At 38.2% G+C, this 20,159-nt stretch overlaps 1 protein-coding gene across 1 annotated transcript; it reads right to left on the reverse strand.

Moving 5' to 3' along the window:
- Positions 1–13,631: 13,631 nt before the first annotated feature.
- On the reverse strand, positions 13,632–18,809 carry LOC136349769 (uncharacterized). The gene has a single exon (XM_066301496.1). The coding sequence runs from the start codon at positions 18,807–18,809 to the stop codon at positions 13,632–13,634; it is 5,178 nt and encodes a 1,725-aa protein (XP_066157593.1).
- Positions 18,810–20,159: the final 1,350 nt, after the last annotated feature.

A 20,159-nucleotide genomic window follows, 5' to 3' on the forward strand; every position in this document is an offset into this window, starting at 1 on the left:
GATAGCTTCGGCAAATGTGGACCAAATTTGTTAACCAAAGTGTCAAATTATACAGCTCGACGAGATCTTTAAAATGACACAACACATCATGATTGCATCTTGTTGAGTTTCCAAGAAAAATTGTACTTTATGTTTTCAAACACACAACTTTTGTGACTTTTCAAACTTTGAAGCTCGATAGCTTCGGCAAATGAAGACCAAATTTGTTAAACAAAGTGTCAAATTAATCAGCTCGACGAGATCTTTAAAATGACACAACACACCATGATTACATCTTGTTGAACTTCCAAGAAAAATAGTACTTTATGTGCTCAAACACACAATTTTGTGACTTTTCAAACTTTGAAGCTCGATAGCTTCGGCAAATGAAGACCAAATTTGTTAAACAAAGTGTCAAATTAATCAGCTCGACGAGATCTTTAAAATGACACAACACATCATCATTGCATCTTGTTGAATTTCCAAGAAAAATAGTACTTTATGTGCTCAAACACACAACTTTTGTGACTTTTCAAACTTTGAAGCTCGATAGCTTCGGCAAATGTGGACCAAATTTGTTAACCAAAGTGTCAAATTAATCAGCTCGACGAGATCTTTAAAATGACACAACACATCATCATTGCATCTTGTTGAACTTCCAAGAAAAATAGTACATTATGTGCTCAAACACAAAACTTTTGTGACTTTTCAAACTTTGAAGCTCGATAGCTTCGGCAAATGAAGACCAAATTTGTTAAACAAAGTGTCAAATTAATCAGCTCGACGAGATTTTGAATATGTCACAACACATCATGATTGCATCTTGTTGAATTTCCAAGAAAAATATTACTTTATGTGCTCAAACACAAAACTTTTGTGACTTTTCAAATTTTGAAGCTCGATAGCTTCGGCAAATGAAGACCAAATTTGTTAAACAAAGTGTCAAATTAATCAGCTCGACGAGATCTTTAAAATGACACAACACATCATCATTGCATCTTGTTGAACTTCCAAGAAAAATAGTACATTATGTGCTCAAACACAAAACTTTTGTGACTTTTCAAATTTTGAAGCTCGATAGCTTCGGCAAATGAAGACCAAATTTGTTAAACAAAGTGTCAAATTAATCAGCTCGACGAGATCTTTAAAATGACACAACACATCATCATTGCATCTTGTTGAACTTCCAAGAAAAATAGTACTTTATGTGCTCAAACACACATATTTTGTGACTTTTCAAACTTTGAAGCTCGATAGCTTCGGCAAATGAAGACCAAATTTGTTAAACAAAGTGTCAAATTAATCAGCTCGACGAGATCTTTAAAATGACACAACACATCATCATTGCATCTTGTTGAATTTCCAAGAAAAATAGTACTTTATGTGCTCAAACACACAATTTTGTGACTTTATCAATTTTGAAGCTCGATAACTTCGGCAAATGAAGACCAAATTTGTTAAACAAAGTGTCAAATTAATCAGCTCGACGAGATTTTGAATATGTCACAACACATCATGATTGCATCTTGTTGAATTTCCAAGAAAAATAGTACTTTATGTGCTCAAACACACAATTTTGTGACTTTTCAAATTTTGAAGCTCGATAGCTTCGGCAAATGAAGACCAAATTTGTTAAACAAAGTGTCAAATTAATCAGCTCGACGAGATTTTGAATATGTCACAACACATCATGATTGCATCTTGTTGAATTTCCAAGAAAAATAGTACTTTATGTGCTCAAACACACAACTTTTGTGACTTTTCAAACTTTGAAGCTCGATAGCTTCGGCAAATGTGGACCAAATTTGTTAACCAAAGTGTCAAATTAATCAGCTCGACGAGATCTTTAAAATGACACAACACATCATGATTGCATCTTGTTGAGTTTCCAAGAAAAATTGTACTTTATGTTTTCAAACACACAACTTTTGTGACTTTTCAAACTTTGAAGCTCGATAGCTTCGGCAAATGAAGACCAAATTTGTTAAACAAAGTGTCAAATTAATCAGCTCGACGAGATCTTTAAAATGACACAACACACCATGATTACATCTTGTTGAACTTCCAAGAAAAATAGTACTTTATGTGCTCAAACACACAATTTTGTGACTTTTCAAACTTTGAAGCTCGATAGCTTCGGCAAATGAAGACCAAATTTGTTAAACAAAGTGTCAAATTAATCAGCTCGACGAGATCTTTAAAATGACACAACACATCGTCATTGCATCTTGTTGAATTTCCAAGAAAAATAGTACTTTATGTGCTCAAACACACAACTTTTGTGACTTTTCAAACTTTGAAGCTCGATAGCTTCGGCAAATGTGGACCAAATTTGTTAACCAAAGTGTCAAATTAATCAGCTCGACGAGATCTTTAAAGTGAGACAACACACCATGATTACATCTTGTTGAACTTCCAAGAAAAATAGTACTTTATGTGCTCAAACACACAACTTTTGTGACTTTTCAAACTTTGAAGCTCGATAGCTTCGGCAAATGAAGACCAAATTTGTTAAACAAAGTGTCAAATTAATCAGCTCGACGAGATTTTGAATATGTCACAACACATCATGATTGCATCTTGTTGAATTTCCAAGAAAAATGGTACTTTATGTGCTCAAACACACAACTTTTGTGACTTTTCCAATTTTGAAGCTCGATAACTTCGACAAATGTGGACCAAATTTCTTAAACAAAGTGTCAAATTAATCAGCTCGACGAGATTTTGAAGATGTCACAACACATCAGAATTGCATCTTGTTGAACTTCCAAGAAAAATAGTACTTTATGTGCTCAAACACACAACTTTTGTGACTTTTCAAATTTTGAAGCTCGATAGCTTCGGCAAATGAAGACCAAATTTGTTAAACAAAGTGTCAAATTAATCAGCTCGACGAGATTTTGAATATGTCACAACACATCATGATTGCATCTTGTTGAATTTCCAAGAAAAATAGTACTTTATGTGCTCAAACACACAACTTTTGTGACTTTTCAAACTTTGAAGCTCGATAGCTTCGGGAAATGAAGACCAAATTTGTTAACCAAAGTGTCAAATTAATCAGCTCGACGAGATCTTTAAAATGACACAACACATCATCATTGCATCTTGTTGAACTTCCAAGAAAAATAGTACATTATGTGCTGAAACACACAACTTTTGTGGCTTTTCAAACTTTGAAGCTCGATAGCTTCGGCAAATGAAGACCAAATTTGTTAAACAAAGTGTCAAATTAATCAGCTCGACGAGATTTTTAAAATGACACAACACATCATGATTGCATCTTGTTGAATTTCCAAGAAAAATTGTACTTTATTTGCTCAAACACACAACTTTTGTGACTTTTCAAATTTTGAAGCTCGATAGCTTCGGCAAATGAAGACCAAATTTGTTAAACAAAGTGTCAAATTAATCAGCTCGACGAGATTTTGAATATGTCACAACACATCATGATTGCATCTTGTTGAATTTCCAAGAAAAATATTACTTTATGTGCTCAAACTCACAACTTTTGTGACTTTTCAAACTTTGAAGCTCGATAGCTTCGGCAAATGTGGACCAAATTTGTTAACCAAAGTGTCAAATTAATCAGCTCGACGAGATCTTTAAAATGACACAACACATCATGATTGCATCTTGTTGAATTTCCAAGAAAAATTGTACTTTATCTGCTCAAACACACAACTTTTGTGACTTTTCCAATTTTGAAGCTCGATAACTTTGGCAAATGTGGACCAAATTTGTTAACCAAAGTGTCAAATTAATCAGCTCGACGAGATCTTTAAAGTGAGACAACACACCATGATTACATCTTGTTGAACTTCCAAGAAAAATAGTACTTTATGTGCTCAAACACACAACTTTTGTGACTTTTCAAACTTTGAAGCTCGATAGCTTCGGCAAATGAAGACCAAATTTGTTAAACAAAGTGTCAAATTAATCAGCTCGACGAGATTTTGAATATGTCACAACACATCATGATTGCATCTTGTTGAATTTCCAAGAAAAATGGTACTTTATGTGCTCAAACACACAACTTTTGTGACTTTTCCAATTTTGAAGCTCGATAACTTCGACAAATGTGGACCAAATTTCTTAAACAAAGTGTCAAATTAATCAGCTCGACGAGATCTTTAAAATGACACAACACATCATCATTGCATCTTGTTGAATTTCCAAGAAAAATAGTACTTTATGTGCTCAAACACACAACTTTTGTGACTTTTCAAATTTTGAAGCTCGATAGCTTCGGCAAATGAAGACCAAATTTGTTAAACAAAGTGTCAAATTAATCAGCTCGACGAGATTTTGAATATGTCACAACACATCAGAATTGCATCTTGTTGAACTTCCAAGAAAAATAGTACTTTATGTGCTCAAACACACAACTTTTGTGACTTTTCAAACTTTGAAGCTCGATAGCTTCGGCAAATGAAGACCAAATTTGTTAAACAAAGTTTCAAATTAATCAGCTCGACGAGATTTTGAATATGTCACAACACATCATGATTGCATCTTGTTGAATTTCCAAGAAAAATGGTACTTTATGTGCTCAAACACACAACTTTTGTGACTTTTCCAATTTTGAAGCTCGATAACTTCGACAAATGTGGACCAAATTTCTTAAACAAAGTGTCAAATTAATCAGCTCGACGAGATTTTGAATATGTCACAACACATCAGAATTGCATCTTGTTGAACTTCCAAGAAAAATAGTACTTTATGTGCTCAAACACACAACTTTTGTGACTTTTCAAATTTTGAAGCTCGATAGCTTCGGCAAATGAAGACCAAATTTGTTAAACAAAGTGTCAAATTAATCAGCTCGACGAGATCTTTAAAATGACACAACACATCATCATTGCATCTTGTTGAACTTCCAAGAAAAATAGTACTTTATGTGCTCAAACACACAATTTTGTGACTTTTCAAACTTTGAAGCTCGATAACTTCGACAAATGTGGACCAAATTTCTTAAACAAAGTGTCAAATTAATCAGCTCGACGAGATTTTGAATATGTCACAACACATCAGAATTGCATCTTGTTGAACTTCCAAGAAAAATAGTACTTTATGTGCTCAAACACACAACTTTTGTGACTTTTCAAACTTTGAAGCTCGATAGCTTCGGCAAATGAAGACCAAATTTGTTAAACAAAGTGTCAAATTAATCAGCTCGACGAGATTTTGAATATGTCACAACACATCAGAATTGCATCTTGTTGAACTTCCAAGAAAAATAGTACTTTATGTGCTCAAACACACAACTTTTGTGACTTTTCAAATTTTGAAGCTCGATAGCTTCGGCAAATGAAGACCAAATTTGTTAAACAAAGTGTCAAATTAATCAGCTCGACAAGGTTATGAAGATGTCACAACACATCATGATTAGATCTTGTTGAACTTCCAAGAAAAATAGTACTTTATGTGCTCAAACACACAACTTTTGTGACTTTTCAAACTTTGAAGCTCGATAACTTTGGCAAATGTGGACCAAATTTGTTAACCAAAGTGTCAAATTAATCAGCTCGACGAGATCTTTAAAATGACACAACACATCATCATTGCATCTTGTTGAACTTCCAAGAAAAATAGTACTTTATGTGCTCAAACACACAATTTTGTGACTTTTCAAACTTTGAAGCTCGATAGCTTCGGCAAATGAAGACCAAATTTGTTAAACAAAGTGTCAAATTAATCAGCTCGACGAGATTTTGAATATGTCACAACACATCATGATTGCATCTTGTTGAATTTCCAAGAAAAATAGTACTTTATGTGCTCAAACACACAATTTTGTGACTTCAAATTTTGAAGCTCGATAGCTTCGGCAAATGAAGACCAAATTTGTTAAACAAAGTGTCAAATTAATCAGCTCGACGAGATTTTGAATATGTCACAACACATCATGATTGCATCTTGTTGAATTTCCAAGAAAAATGGTACTTTATGTGCTCAAACACACAACTTTTGTGACTTTTCCAATTTTGAAGCTCGATAACTTCGACAAATGTGGACCAAATTTCTTAAACAAAGTGTCAAATTAATCAGCTCGACGAGATTTTGAAGATGTCACAACACATCAGAATTGCATCTTGTTGAACTTCCAAGAAAAATAGTACTTTATGTGCTCAAACACACAACTTTTGTGACTTTTCAAATTTTGAAGCTCGATAGCTTCGGCAAATGAAGACCAAATTTGTTAAACAAAGTGTCAAATTAATCAGCTCGACGAGATTTTGAATATGTCACAACACATCATGATTGCATCTTGTTGAATTTCCAAGAAAAATAGTACTTTATGTGCTCAAACACACAACTTTTGTGACTTTTCAAACTTTGAAGCTCGATAGCTTCGGCAAATGAAGACCAAATTTGTTAAACAAAGTGTCAAATTAATCAGCTCGACGAGATCTTTAAAATGACACAACACATCATCATTGCATCTTGTTGAATTTCCAAGAAAAATAGTACTTTATGTGCTCAAACACACAACTTTTGTGACTTTTCAAACTTTGAAGCTCGATAGCTTCGGCAAATGTGGACCAAATTTGTTAACCAAAGTGTCAAATTAATCAGCTCGACGAGATCTTTAAAGTGAGACAACACACCATGATTACATCTTGTTGAACTTCCAAGAAAAATAGTACTTTATGTGCTCAAACACACAACTTTTGTGACTTTTCAAACTTTGAAGCTCGATAGCTTCGGCAAATGAAGACCAAATTTGTTAAACAAAGTGTCAAATTAATCAGCTCGACGAGATTTTGAATATGTCACAACACATCATGATTGCATCTTGTTGAATTTCCAAGAAAAATGGTACTTTATGTGCTCAAACACACAACTTTTGTGACTTTTCCAATTTTGAAGCTCGATAACTTCGACAAATGTGGACCAAATTTCTTAAACAAAGTGTCAAATTAATCAGCTCGACGAGATTTTGAATATGTCACAACACATCAGAATTGCATCTTGTTGAACTTCCAAGAAAAATAGTACTTTATGTGCTCAAACACACAACTTTTGTGACTTTTCAAACTTTGAAGCTCGATAGCTTCGGCAAATGAAGACCAAATTTGTTAAACAAAGTGTCAAATTAATCAGCTCGACGAGATTTTGAATATGTCACAACACATCATGATTGCATCTTGTTGAATTTCCAAGAAAAATGGTACTTTATGTGCTCAAACACACAACTTTTGTGACTTTTCCAATTTTGAAGCTCGATAACTTCGACAAATGTGGACCAAATTTCTTAAACAAAGTGTCAAATTAATCAGCTCGACGAGATTTTGAATATGTCACAACACATCAGAATTGCATCTTGTTGAACTTCCAAGAAAAATAGTACTTTATGTGCTCAAACACACAACTTTTGTGACTTTTCAAATTTTGAAGCTCGATAGCTTCGGCAAATGAAGACCAAATTTGTTAAACAAAGTGTCAAATTAATCAGCTCGACGAGATTTTGAATATGTCACAACACATCATGATTGCATCTTGTTGAATTTCCAAGAAAAATGGTACTTTATGTGCTCAAACACACAACTTTTGTGACTTTTCCAATTTTGAAGCTCGATAACTTCGACAAATGTGGACCAAATTTCTTAAACAAAGTGTCAAATTAATCAGCTCGACGAGATTTTGAATATGTCACAACACATCAGAATTGCATCTTGTTGAACTTCCAAGAAAAATAGTACTTTATGTGCTCAAACACACAACTTTTGTGACTTTTCAAACTTTGAAGCTCGATAGCTTCGGCAAATGAAGACCAAATTTGTTAAACAAAGTGTCAAATTAATCAGCTCGACGAGATTTTGAATATGTCACAACACATCAGAATTGCATCTTGTTGAACTTCCAAGAAAAATAGTACTTTATGTGCTCAAACACACAACTTTTGTGACTTTTCAAATTTTGAAGCTCGATAGCTTCGGCAAATGAAGACCAAATTTGTTAAACAAAGTGTCAAATTAATCAGCTCGACGAGATTTTGAATATGTCACAACACATCATGATTGCATCTTGTTGAATTTCCAAGAAAAATAGTACTTTATGTGCTCAAACACACAACTTTTGTGACTTTTCAAACTTTGAAGCTCGATAGCTTCGGGAAATGAAGACCAAATTTGTTAACCAAAGTGTCAAATTAATCAGCTCGACGAGATCTTTAAAATGACACAACACATCATCATTGCATCTTGTTGAACTTCCAAGAAAAATAGTACTTTATGTGCTCAAACACACAACTTTTGTGACTTTTCAAATTTTGAAGCTCGATAGCTTCGGCAAATGAAGACCAAATTTGTTAAACAAAGTGTCAAATTAATCAGCTCGACGAGATTTTGAATATGTCACAACACATCAGAATTGCATCTTGTTGAACTTCCAAGAAAAATAGTACTTTATGTGCTCAAACACACAACTTTTGTGACTTTTCAAACTTTGAAGCTCGATAGCTTCGGCAAATGAAGACCAAATTTGTTAAACAAAGTTTCAAATTAATCAGCTCGACGAGATTTTGAATATGTCACAACACATCATGATTGCATCTTGTTGAATTTCCAAGAAAAATGGTACTTTATGTGCTCAAACACACAACTTTTGTGACTTTTCCAATTTTGAAGCTCGATAACTTCGACAAATGTGGACCAAATTTCTTAAACAAAGTGTCAAATTAATCAGCTCGACGAGATTTTGAATATGTCACAACACATCAGAATTGCATCTTGTTGAACTTCCAAGAAAAATAGTACTTTATGTGCTCAAACACACAACTTTTGTGACTTTTCAAATTTTGAAGCTCGATAGCTTCGGCAAATGAAGACCAAATTTGTTAAACAAAGTGTCAAATTAATCAGCTCGACGAGATCTTTAAAATGACACAACACATCATCATTGCATCTTGTTGAACTTCCAAGAAAAATAGTACTTTATGTGCTCAAACACACAATTTTGTGACTTTTCAAACTTTGAAGCTCGATAACTTCGACAAATGTGGACCAAATTTCTTAAACAAAGTGTCAAATTAATCAGCTCGACGAGATTTTGAATATGTCACAACACATCAGAATTGCATCTTGTTGAACTTCCAAGAAAAATAGTACTTTATGTGCTCAAACACACAACTTTTGTGACTTTTCAAACTTTGAAGCTCGATAGCTTCGGCAAATGAAGACCAAATTTGTTAAACAAAGTGTCAAATTAATCAGCTCGACGAGATTTTGAATATGTCACAACACATCAGAATTGCATCTTGTTGAACTTCCAAGAAAAATAGTACTTTATGTGCTCAAACACACAACTTTTGTGACTTTTCAAATTTTGAAGCTCGATAGCTTCGGCAAATGAAGACCAAATTTGTTAAACAAAGTGTCAAATTAATCAGCTCGACAAGGTTATGAAGATGTCACAACACATCATGATTAGATCTTGTTGAACTTCCAAGAAAAATAGTACTTTATGTGCTCAAACACACAACTTTTGTGACTTTTCAAACTTTGAAGCTCGATAACTTTGGCAAATGTGGACCAAATTTGTTAACCAAAGTGTCAAATTAATCAGCTCGACGAGATCTTTAAAATGACACAACACATCATCATTGCATCTTGTTGAACTTCCAAGAAAAATAGTACTTTATGTGCTCAAACACACAATTTTGTGACTTTTCAAACTTTGAAGCTCGATAGCTTCGGCAAATGAAGACCAAATTTGTTAAACAAAGTGTCAAATTAATCAGCTCGACGAGATTTTGAATATGTCACAACACATCATGATTGCATCTTGTTGAATTTCCAAGAAAAATAGTACTTTATGTGCTCAAACACACAATTTTGTGACTTCAAATTTTGAAGCTCGATAGCTTCGGCAAATGAAGACCAAATTTGTTAAACAAAGTGTCAAATTAATCAGCTCGACGAGATTTTGAATATGTCACAACACATCATGATTGCATCTTGTTGAATTTCCAAGAAAAATGGTACTTTATGTGCTCAAACACACAACTTTTGTGACTTTTCCAATTTTGAAGCTCGATAACTTCGACAAATGTGGACCAAATTTCTTAAACAAAGTGTCAAATTAATCAGCTCGACGAGATTTTGAAGATGTCACAACACATCAGAATTGCATCTTGTTGAACTTCCAAGAAAAATAGTACTTTATGTGCTCAAACACACAACTTTTGTGACTTTTCAAATTTTGAAGCTCGATAGCTTCGGCAAATGAAGACCAAATTTGTTAAACAAAGTGTCAAATTAATCAGCTCGACGAGATTTTGAATATGTCACAACACATCATGATTGCATCTTGTTGAATTTCCAAGAAAAATAGTACTTTATGTGCTCAAACACACAACTTTTGTGACTTTTCAAACTTTGAAGCTCGATAGCTTCGGCAAATGAAGACCAAATTTGTTAAACAAAGTGTCAAATTAATCAGCTCGACGAGATCTTTAAAATGACACAACACATCATCATTGCATCTTGTTGAATTTCCAAGAAAAATAGTACTTTATGTGCTCAAACACACAACTTTTGTGACTTTTCAAACTTTGAAGCTCGATAGCTTCGGCAAATGTGGACCAAATTTGTTAACCAAAGTGTCAAATTAATCAGCTCGACGAGATCTTTAAAGTGAGACAACACACCATGATTACATCTTGTTGAACTTCCAAGAAAAATAGTACTTTATGTGCTCAAACACACAACTTTTGTGACTTTTCAAACTTTGAAGCTCGATAGCTTCGGCAAATGAAGACCAAATTTGTTAAACAAAGTGTCAAATTAATCAGCTCGACGAGATTTTGAATATGTCACAACACATCATGATTGCATCTTGTTGAATTTCCAAGAAAAATGGTACTTTATGTGCTCAAACACACAACTTTTGTGACTTTTCCAATTTTGAAGCTCGATAACTTCGACAAATGTGGACCAAATTTCTTAAACAAAGTGTCAAATTAATCAGCTCGACGAGATTTTGAATATGTCACAACACATCAGAATTGCATCTTGTTGAACTTCCAAGAAAAATAGTACTTTATGTGCTCAAACACACAACTTTTGTGACTTTTCAAACTTTGAAGCTCGATAGCTTCGGCAAATGAAGACCAAATTTGTTAAACAAAGTGTCAAATTAATCAGCTCGACGAGATTTTGAATATGTCACAACACATCATGATTGCATCTTGTTGAATTTCCAAGAAAAATGGTACTTTATGTGCTCAAACACACAACTTTTGCGACTTTTCCAATTTTGAAGCTCGATAACTTCGACAAATGTGGACCAAATTTCTTAAACAAAGTGTCAAATTAATCAGCTCGACGAGATTTTGAATATGTCACAACACATCAGAATTGCATCTTGTTGAACTTCCAAGAAAAATAGTACTTTATGTGCTCAAACACACAACTTTTGTGACTTTTCAAACTTTGAAGCTCGATAGCTTCGGCAAATGAAGACCAAATTTGTTAAACAAAGTGTCAAATTAATCAGCTCGACGAGATTTTGAATATGTCACAACACATCAGAATTGCATCTTGTTGAACTTCCAAGAAAAATAGTACTTTATGTGCTCAAACACACAACTTTTGTGACTTTTCAAATTTTGAAGCTCGATAGCTTCGGCAAATGAAGACCAAATTTGTTAAACAAAGTGTCAAATTAATCAGCTCGACGAGATTTTGAATATGTCACAACACATCATGATTGCATCTTGTTGAATTTCCAAGAAAAATAGTACTTTATGTGCTCAAACACACAACTTTTGTGACTTTTCAAACTTTGAAGCTCGATAGCTTCGGGAAATGAAGACCAAATTTGTTAACCAAAGTGTCAAATTAATCAGCTCGACGAGATCTTTAAAATGACACAACACATCATCATTGCATCTTGTTGAACTTCCAAGAAAAATAGTACATTATGTGCTGAAACACACAACTTTTGTGGCTTTTCAAACTTTGAAGCTCGATAGCTTCGGCAAATGAAGACCAAATTTGTTAAACAAAGTGTCAAATTAATCAGCTCGACGAGATCTTTAAAATGACACAACACATCATCATTGCATCTTGTTGAACTTCCAAGAAAAATAGTACATTATGTGCTGAAACACACAACTTTTGTGGCTTTTCAAACTTTGAAGCTCGATAGCTTCGGCAAATGTGGACCAAATTTGTTAACCAAAGTGTCAAATTAATCAGCTCGACGAGATCTTTAAAATGACACAACACATCATGATTGCATCTTGTTGAATTTCCAAGAAAAATTGTACTTTATCTGCTCAAACACACAACTTTTGTGACTTTTCCAATTTTGAAGCTCGATAACTTTGGCAAATGTGGACCACATTTGTTAAACAAAGTGTCAAATTAATCAGCTCGACAAGGTTATGAAGATGTCACAACACATCATGATTAGATCTTGTTGAACTTCCAAGAAAAATAGTACTTTATGTGCTCAAACACACAACTTTTGTGACTTTTCAAACTTTGAAGCTCGATAACTTTGGCAAATGTGGACCAAATTTGTTAACCAAAGTGTCAAATTAATCAGCTCGACGAGATCTTTAAAATGACACAACACATCATCATTGCATCTTGTTGAACTTCCAAGAAAAATAGTACTTTATGTGCTCAAACACACAATTTTGTGACTTTTCAAACTTTGAAGCTCGATAGCTTCGGCAAATGAAGACCAAATTTGTTAAACAAAGTGTCAAATTAATCAGCTCGACGAGATTTTGAATATGTCACAACACATCATGATTGCATCTTGTTGAATTTCCAAGAAAAATAGTACTTTATGTGCTCAAACACACAATTTTGTGACTTCAAATTTTGAAGCTCAATAGCTTCGGCAAATGAAGACCAAATTTGTTAAACAAAGTGTCAAATTAATCAGCTCGACGAGATTTTGAATATGTCACAACACATCATGATTGCATCTTGTTGAATTTCCAAGAAAAATGGTACTTTATGTGCTCAAACACACAACTTGTTAAGGGTGTTCCTTCGATAAATGAAACACGACAAAGACAATTTGTTTTATGTAAAAATGGACTGTATTGACTATGCACTTATCTTAAAAGAATGTAAGAATCTTGGTCTAAGTAACGAAGAATAGGGAGAATGCTTATTGGGCGGGTACACGATATGATGCGGATCACATCCCGTCACCGACGTAGCTTTCACCCGACGAGACCACAGGAAGAGCAGAAAAAAAGAGAAGAGAGCGAAAATTGCTCCGATTATCCCTTAAGTACTAACCCCGAAGAATTCCAACCAGGGGCGCACCACCACCAAGAACCATTATAAGCTATGGCTACAACGAATCCCATAACTCGTGGCCATCTGGGGAATATCTATACTAATCGCTTTTCTGGGAATATTGCGGGTCCAACAAATTGACCATCAAAGCAATAGTCCCTATAGAGAAAGATTCTTCGACTAGTAGCACATTCCCCAACCAAAGCGTATCCTTAGCTTTGGCCTGATGGGCCATGTGGTCTGGCACCCAGATGGTATTCTCCGAATAAGTATCGCAGTACATAGGCGTAACTTAAGGGAGTAAATGACAGTATACAATAAACCTAACATTAACAACAATAAAAAATAAATAGAAAACAAAAAACCAATAACTTAGAGTCCCTAACATGCCCCCGGCCTTGAAGCGCTTGCAGCGTCTTCAATGACAGTGTTCGTCGGCAGGGGACATATCTTGCTAAAAGAGCGCTTCACCAAACCACTAGAAGTTCTCAAAGTAGCCACACGATTCACTCCATCCTGGCCAGGGTGTACTGCAACTACTCGTCCCATGCGCCATTTGGAGGGAGGAAGGTTGTCCTCCTTGACAAGCACAAGTACCCCTTCCTGGACGTCCTGCTGACGTGCCTTCCACTTGACCCTCTGCTGCAGTTCGCTGACATATTCCTTGCTCCAACGCGTCCAAAAGTGCTGCTTGATTTGTTGGATCCTTTGGAATACCGACAACCGATTTGCAGGAATATGCTGTAGGTCTGGGTCGGGCAACTCCGTGAGACTTCTTCCAATCAGGAAGTGAGCGGGTGACAAGGGAGTTAAATCATTGGGATCTTGTGACAAGGGAGATAAAGGACGGGAATTAAGTATTGACTCAATTTGTGCTAGTAGCGTAATGAGATGTTCGAAGGTCAAGTTGGCATTTCCCGCTACTCGTTTTAGGTGGTGCTTTACCGACTTGACACCCGCCTCCCAAAGACCTCCAAAATGAGGCGATTGGGGGGGTATAAAGTGCCATTGCACCCCCTCCTGGGCATATGAATTGGCCAGTTTACTCGATTCTTTAATCAAGAAATGGCCGAGTTCTGCCAATTCTCGATTGGCGCCGACGAAATTCGTGCCGTTATCCGAGTAAACGTGGCTAGGTCGACCACGCCGAGCAACAAACCGACGAAAAGCAAGCAGGAACGACTCGCTGCTTAGATCGGACACCAATTCCAAGTGTAAAGCCTTCGTCGCAAAGCATATAAATACGCTTACATAGCACTTAGACAACCTTGCGCCGCGACCCCTTTTTTCCCGTATATTGAGTGGACCCATGTAGTCCACTCCCACAAATGCAAATACGCTCCCACCAGTTAAGCGACTTGGCGGGAGGTCACCCATAAGAGGCGCCAAATACTGAGGGTTGAATCGCGAGCAGGTAACGCAATTCCTTACAACGGCCCTAATCAAATTGCGCGCCGCGACAACCCAGTATTTTTCTCTTAGGGATGCGAGCAATAGCTGAGGGCCGGCATGCATCAATCTCCTATGCTCATGTTCGCACAACATCCGCGTCAAACGATGTTTTGGAGACAAAAGCATAGGATGTTTCTTATTGAATTGATAAGCCGAGTTTCGCAACCTTCCCCCTACCCTCATTATGCCCTCACCATCTAGAAAGGGACTCAAACTTAACAACTTATCCTTAGGGTGCAAGGCGACACCCCTGCTGAGGCAATCGAGCTCGACTGGAAAGCTACTTCTTTGCGCAGTCTTGACCAACATTTTGATTGCCTCATTTAATTCCGAACTAGATAATGGCGTGCTGACGATGACCCCTTTCGATAACCTTAATCGACAATTGCCAACGAATCGAAGGACGTATGCTACGATGCGACTCAATCGATTGAAGTCAGAGTAGCGCTCGAAGAAATAGTCCCCTATGGCGACAAAAACAACAACTCTCTTTGGAACGCGGACCTCGGGCACCTCCTTAGGTCCTTCAGACACACTAGGCCAATGACTTTCCCTGGACTGAAGAAAGGAAGGGCCATACCACCAAAGACTAGACTCCATGAGTTCACTGGGAAAGACCCCCCTCGATACCAAGTCGGCCGGGTTTTCCCTAGTGGGGACGTGACGCCACTCACAATCCATTGTAAGCGTTTGGATTTGTGCTATCCGCGCGCTTACGAAGACCTTTAGGTTGCTGGGAGACATTTTTAGCCAACTCAAGACGATGGTTGAGTCTGACCAGCACACCTGCCTAACAAATTGCAATCTAGAGGCCGCCCTTACCTTGCTTATAAGTTTGGCCATGACCAATGCACCGCATAGCTCCAAACGAGGGATAGTCAGGGATTTCAAAGGACTCACCCTGCTTTTGGCGCATAATAACCTCACGGTTATATCGCCGTTTCGATCGATCGATCTGACGTAGACGGCTCCACCATAAGCGTCCTCACTAGCGTCAGAAAAACCGTGCAACTCATGGCACAAAGCATCCACGCATGCAATGTGGCGATCAATGTGAGTTCCATTGAGATTCGGCAACTCACTTCGGAATTTTGTCCAGGCTGTATGCAAATGGGCAGGGACTGATTCATCCCACGACAACCCTTCTTGCCAAAGCCTTTGGATTAGGATTTTTGCGATGATTACAGCCGGACATAGAAGACCCAAGGGGTCGAAGACTTGCGATATACCTGACAAGATGGTGCGCTTTGTCACTTTCACGTTCGTGTCAAAGGCCTGAATTTTGTACGACAAAACGTCTGACGAACAATGCCAAGTTAAACCCAAAATCTTAGCCCTTTCGTCCCCGTGAAAATCTAGCACCTGAAAATCCTCGTTTCCTTGACTCACCGCACGCAATATAGCGGGTTCGTTGGAAAGCCATTTCCGCAATTTGAAACCACCCCCTGCCAATGCAGCGGAAACTCTATGACACATTCTAATTCCTTCCTCAACCGAATTTATTGAGTGAAGGAAGTCGTCAACATAGAATGACGATTTTATCACCGAGGCTACATCAAGTTCACTCTCCTGTGCTACTTGATGTAGACACCTTACGGCTAAAAAGCTGGCACTAGCTTGCCCGTATGTGACGGTGTTCAATTCAAAAACCTCGATAGGATCTGAGGGCGATTCCCTCCAAAATATCCGTTGCAAAGAACGTTGTTTAGGCTCCACAAATACTTGCCTATACATCTTGGCGATATCCGCCGAAACCACAAATCGGAACTCGCGAAAACGAATCAAAATATCAAATAAGTCCGATTGGATCACGGGACCGACCATTTGCAAATCGTTCAGGGATTTCCCTGTTGAAGATGGCATACTACAATCAAATACGACCCTCAATTTAGTGGTGCAACTTTCTGTTTTAATAACAGGGTGATGAGGCATATAGTAGGAGACACGATCATCCTCATCAAGCACCCTAGTCATGTGCCCAAGACTCGAATATTCCCGCATGAAACTGCAATATTCTTCCCTCAAAGCTGAATCCCGGCTGAGCTTACGTTCTAGCGAAAGGAACCTATGGAGAGCTTTCGTCTTTGAATTCCCCAAGTCAGCGACGGGATGCTTTAAAGGGATGGCAACCATGAAACGGCCGTCGACCGAACGCCTATGCGTTCTTTGAAAATGCTCCTCACATTCGAGCTCCTCAGCCGACCAGGCCTTGGTCTCAGAGAAATTATCTTCGACCTCCCAAAATTTTTTCAAATCAAAGTCAATGTTTGAGCCACTTGGCCGCGAATTTGTACTCAAATTGCAAATGGAGTTGATACTACCGGGATTCGCCATTGATCCGGAGACAATCCATCCGAATCTGGTTTTCTGCAAGATGGGATTGTGCGGTCCAAGACTAATTTGACCGACACACAACAACCCATAAAACAATTCGCTGCCAATCAGAAGATCTATAGGGCCAGGTTTGCTAAATTCCGGATCTGCCAACGTGATGTTGGATGGAATATTTAGCCGACTAATATTCACAGGAGCACCAGGAATGAAGCCGGTGATCCTGGGCAAAACTAAACACTTTAAGGAAGACTTATAGCCACTGTGTCGCGCACACACCTCGATGTGGCAACAGTGTTTCACCTCTGACGCCTTAGATCCCAATCCCCCGACTATTACTTCGAAATCGCCCAATTTTGTCTTCAGCCTCTTGCATAATGAAGAGGTAATGAAGTTTGACTGACTTCCCGAATCTAAAAGTGCGCGCACCTTTAAGCGCTTACCCTCGGCACTGACAACGTCAACTAGAACGGTGGATAGGAAGACATGATTATCCGAACTAAGTGAAGACAACGAAACCTGATGCTCCAAACTCTCCACTGGTTTGGGGGCATCGTCTTGCACCCTGACGGGTTCAAAGTGCAACAAGGTGTGGTGTTTAGCCGGGCACTTGCTGCAATTTCTCAAGCGACAATCCTTTACAGAGTGACCCGGCTTCAAGCAATTGAAACACACCTTGAGTTGCTTGACCTTGCCGAATCGTTCGTTGGGGGACATAGCCAAAAAACTTGGGCACTTAACTAATGAGTGTTTGGCTTTACACACTCCACAAGAAATATCGCTCCCAACGAAGGTTTTGGCGCTCGTCTTATTAGGTTTGAGTCCTACATTTCGTTCTGGTTTACTATTATTGCCCCTCTGACGATCGATAGCTTCGAGCATGTCCGCCCTGGCGCTCAAAAACTCTCTCAAAGAGTCCCATGAGGGGACCTCTTTGTGGGTGCTCTTCGCCTCCTCCCATTGCCTTTCCGTCACGGGGTCCAGCTTTGTGCTTATGAGGTAGGCTACCAGAACACCCCAATTTTCGGGTTTTTGACCCAGAGCGGTCAGCGCAATTAAGCTCTTACTCACGCTGTCAATTAAACTCCTCAATTTAGGAGCCGATTCTCTATGCATCGATTCCACTTCAACTAGAGTTTTCAAATGGATGTGCACGAGCACCCGCTTATTATCATATCGCTCACTCAAGGTTGTCCAGGCGATATCATAGTTGCCCTCTGATAATTCAAGAGTTCCCAAAACCCGAGACGCTGCGTCACGCAGCGACGCCCGCAAGTAATGAAACTTTTGAATGCGACTCAGCCTATCGTTGTTATGTATTAGACTAAGGTATAGATCTCTGAACCCAAGCCAATCTTTGAAATCGCCAGAGAAAGTTGGCAATGAGATGACCGGCAATTTGATATTGTCTAAAGGGCTGGGAGATTCCGCCCCCTGCGAGGTGCCGCCTGCAGTGGACGCATCAACCCTATTGAATTTTTGCAGTAAACCCTTTCCTTTGGCCTTAAGTTCAAAGTATCTATTCTCAAAGTCGTCCCGCTCAGCTAATTCGTCGTCGTAATCGTCAGCATGCAGCTCCAACTCACTTTGGATAGTTCCAAACCTCTCGAAAGTACCTTCCAATTTGTCGAGTCTCTCAATTATCTGCCCTATTTTTTCGGCACCTAGACCGCTACTTACATCTAACCTTTCGAGAAATTTGCTGAACATAGTGAGTTGGGCTTTGCACGTTCTCCTAGCCACGTTTAACCCTTTTAGCTCCCCAGCAGATGCCATGATCACAAAATCTCAATACACGCGTCTACCAGGTACGATCTGCTCTAATGCAGGAGCTCACAACAACGGCACGTAATTTGTAGCCACGCCAAGCTTTGTAATATGCGGCTACAAGTCACCGTGTGCGCAAAGGTAAAGGTTAAGCAGTACGGCACACAATTTGTAACCACGCCAAGTCTATATAGAATATGCGGTTACAAAACGCCAACTTTACGATACGAATGATCTAATCACTAGCAAATAGCACAAACGAAAGCAATACGGTTCAAAGGCAATAGGACAAGGACTTACCCACTTCCCAAACAAAGCTCCCTGGCTTCCACGATGATCCGGAATCACCAAGATTTCTTCTTACTTAGCCCCAGACGAACAGCGATTTTGTTTGTTGTTCTGGCACGTGAAGCAACTTCTATCACGCCTACAGAGCAACTTCTCGGTTTTGCACGCGAACAACTTCTATCGCGACACAAACACCGACCGAATGATTTTCCACAAGCCCGAATCCGGCTCGAAGGACCAAAATGTTAAGGGTGTTCCTTCGATAAATGAAACACGACAAAGACAATTTGTTTTATGTAAAAATGGACTGTATTGACTATGCACTTATCTTAAAAGAATGTAAGAATCTTGGTCTAAGTAACGAAGAATAGGGAGAATGCTTATTGGGCGGGTACACGATATGATGCGGATCACATCCCGTCACCGACGTAGCTTTCACCCGACGAGACCACAGGAAGAGCAGAAAAAAAGAGAAGAGAGCGAAAATTGCTCCGATTATCCCTTAAGTACTAACCCCGAAGAATTCCAACCAGGGGCGCACCACCACCAAGAACCATTATAAGCTATGGCTACAACGAATCCCATAACTCGTGGCCATCTGGGGAATATCTATACTAATCGCTTTTCTGGGAATATTGCGGGTCCAACAAATTGACCATCAAAGCAATAGTCCCTATAGAGAAAGATTCTTCGACTAGTAGCACATTCCCCAACCAAAGCGTATCCTTAGCTTTGGCCTGATGGGCCATGTGGTCTGGCACCCAGATGGTATTCTCCGAATAAGTATCGCAGTACATAGGCGTAACTTAAGGGAGTAAATGACAGTATACAATAAACCTAACATTAACAACAATAAAAAATAAATAGAAAACAAAAAACCAATAACTTAGAGTCCCTAACACAACTTTTGTGACTTTTCCAATTTTGAAGCTCGATAACTTCGACAAATGTGGACCAAATTTCTTAAACAAAGTGTCAAATTAATCAGCTCGACGAGATTTTGAATATGTCACAACACATCAGAATTGCATCTTGTTGAACTTCCAAGAAAAATAGTACTTTATGTGCTCA

The sequence above is a fragment of the Euwallacea fornicatus genome, unplaced genomic scaffold (genome assembly GCF_040115645.1).
Source record: "Euwallacea fornicatus isolate EFF26 unplaced genomic scaffold, ASM4011564v1 scaffold_63, whole genome shotgun sequence".
Classification (NCBI taxonomy): domain Eukaryota; kingdom Metazoa; phylum Arthropoda; class Insecta; order Coleoptera; family Curculionidae; genus Euwallacea; species Euwallacea fornicatus.

Excerpts from the sequence above, each read along its gene's own strand:
- LOC136349769 (XM_066301496.1), bottom strand. The coding sequence starts at position 18,809 with ATGGCATCTGCTGGGGAGCTAAAAGGGTTAAACGTGGCTAGGAGAACG.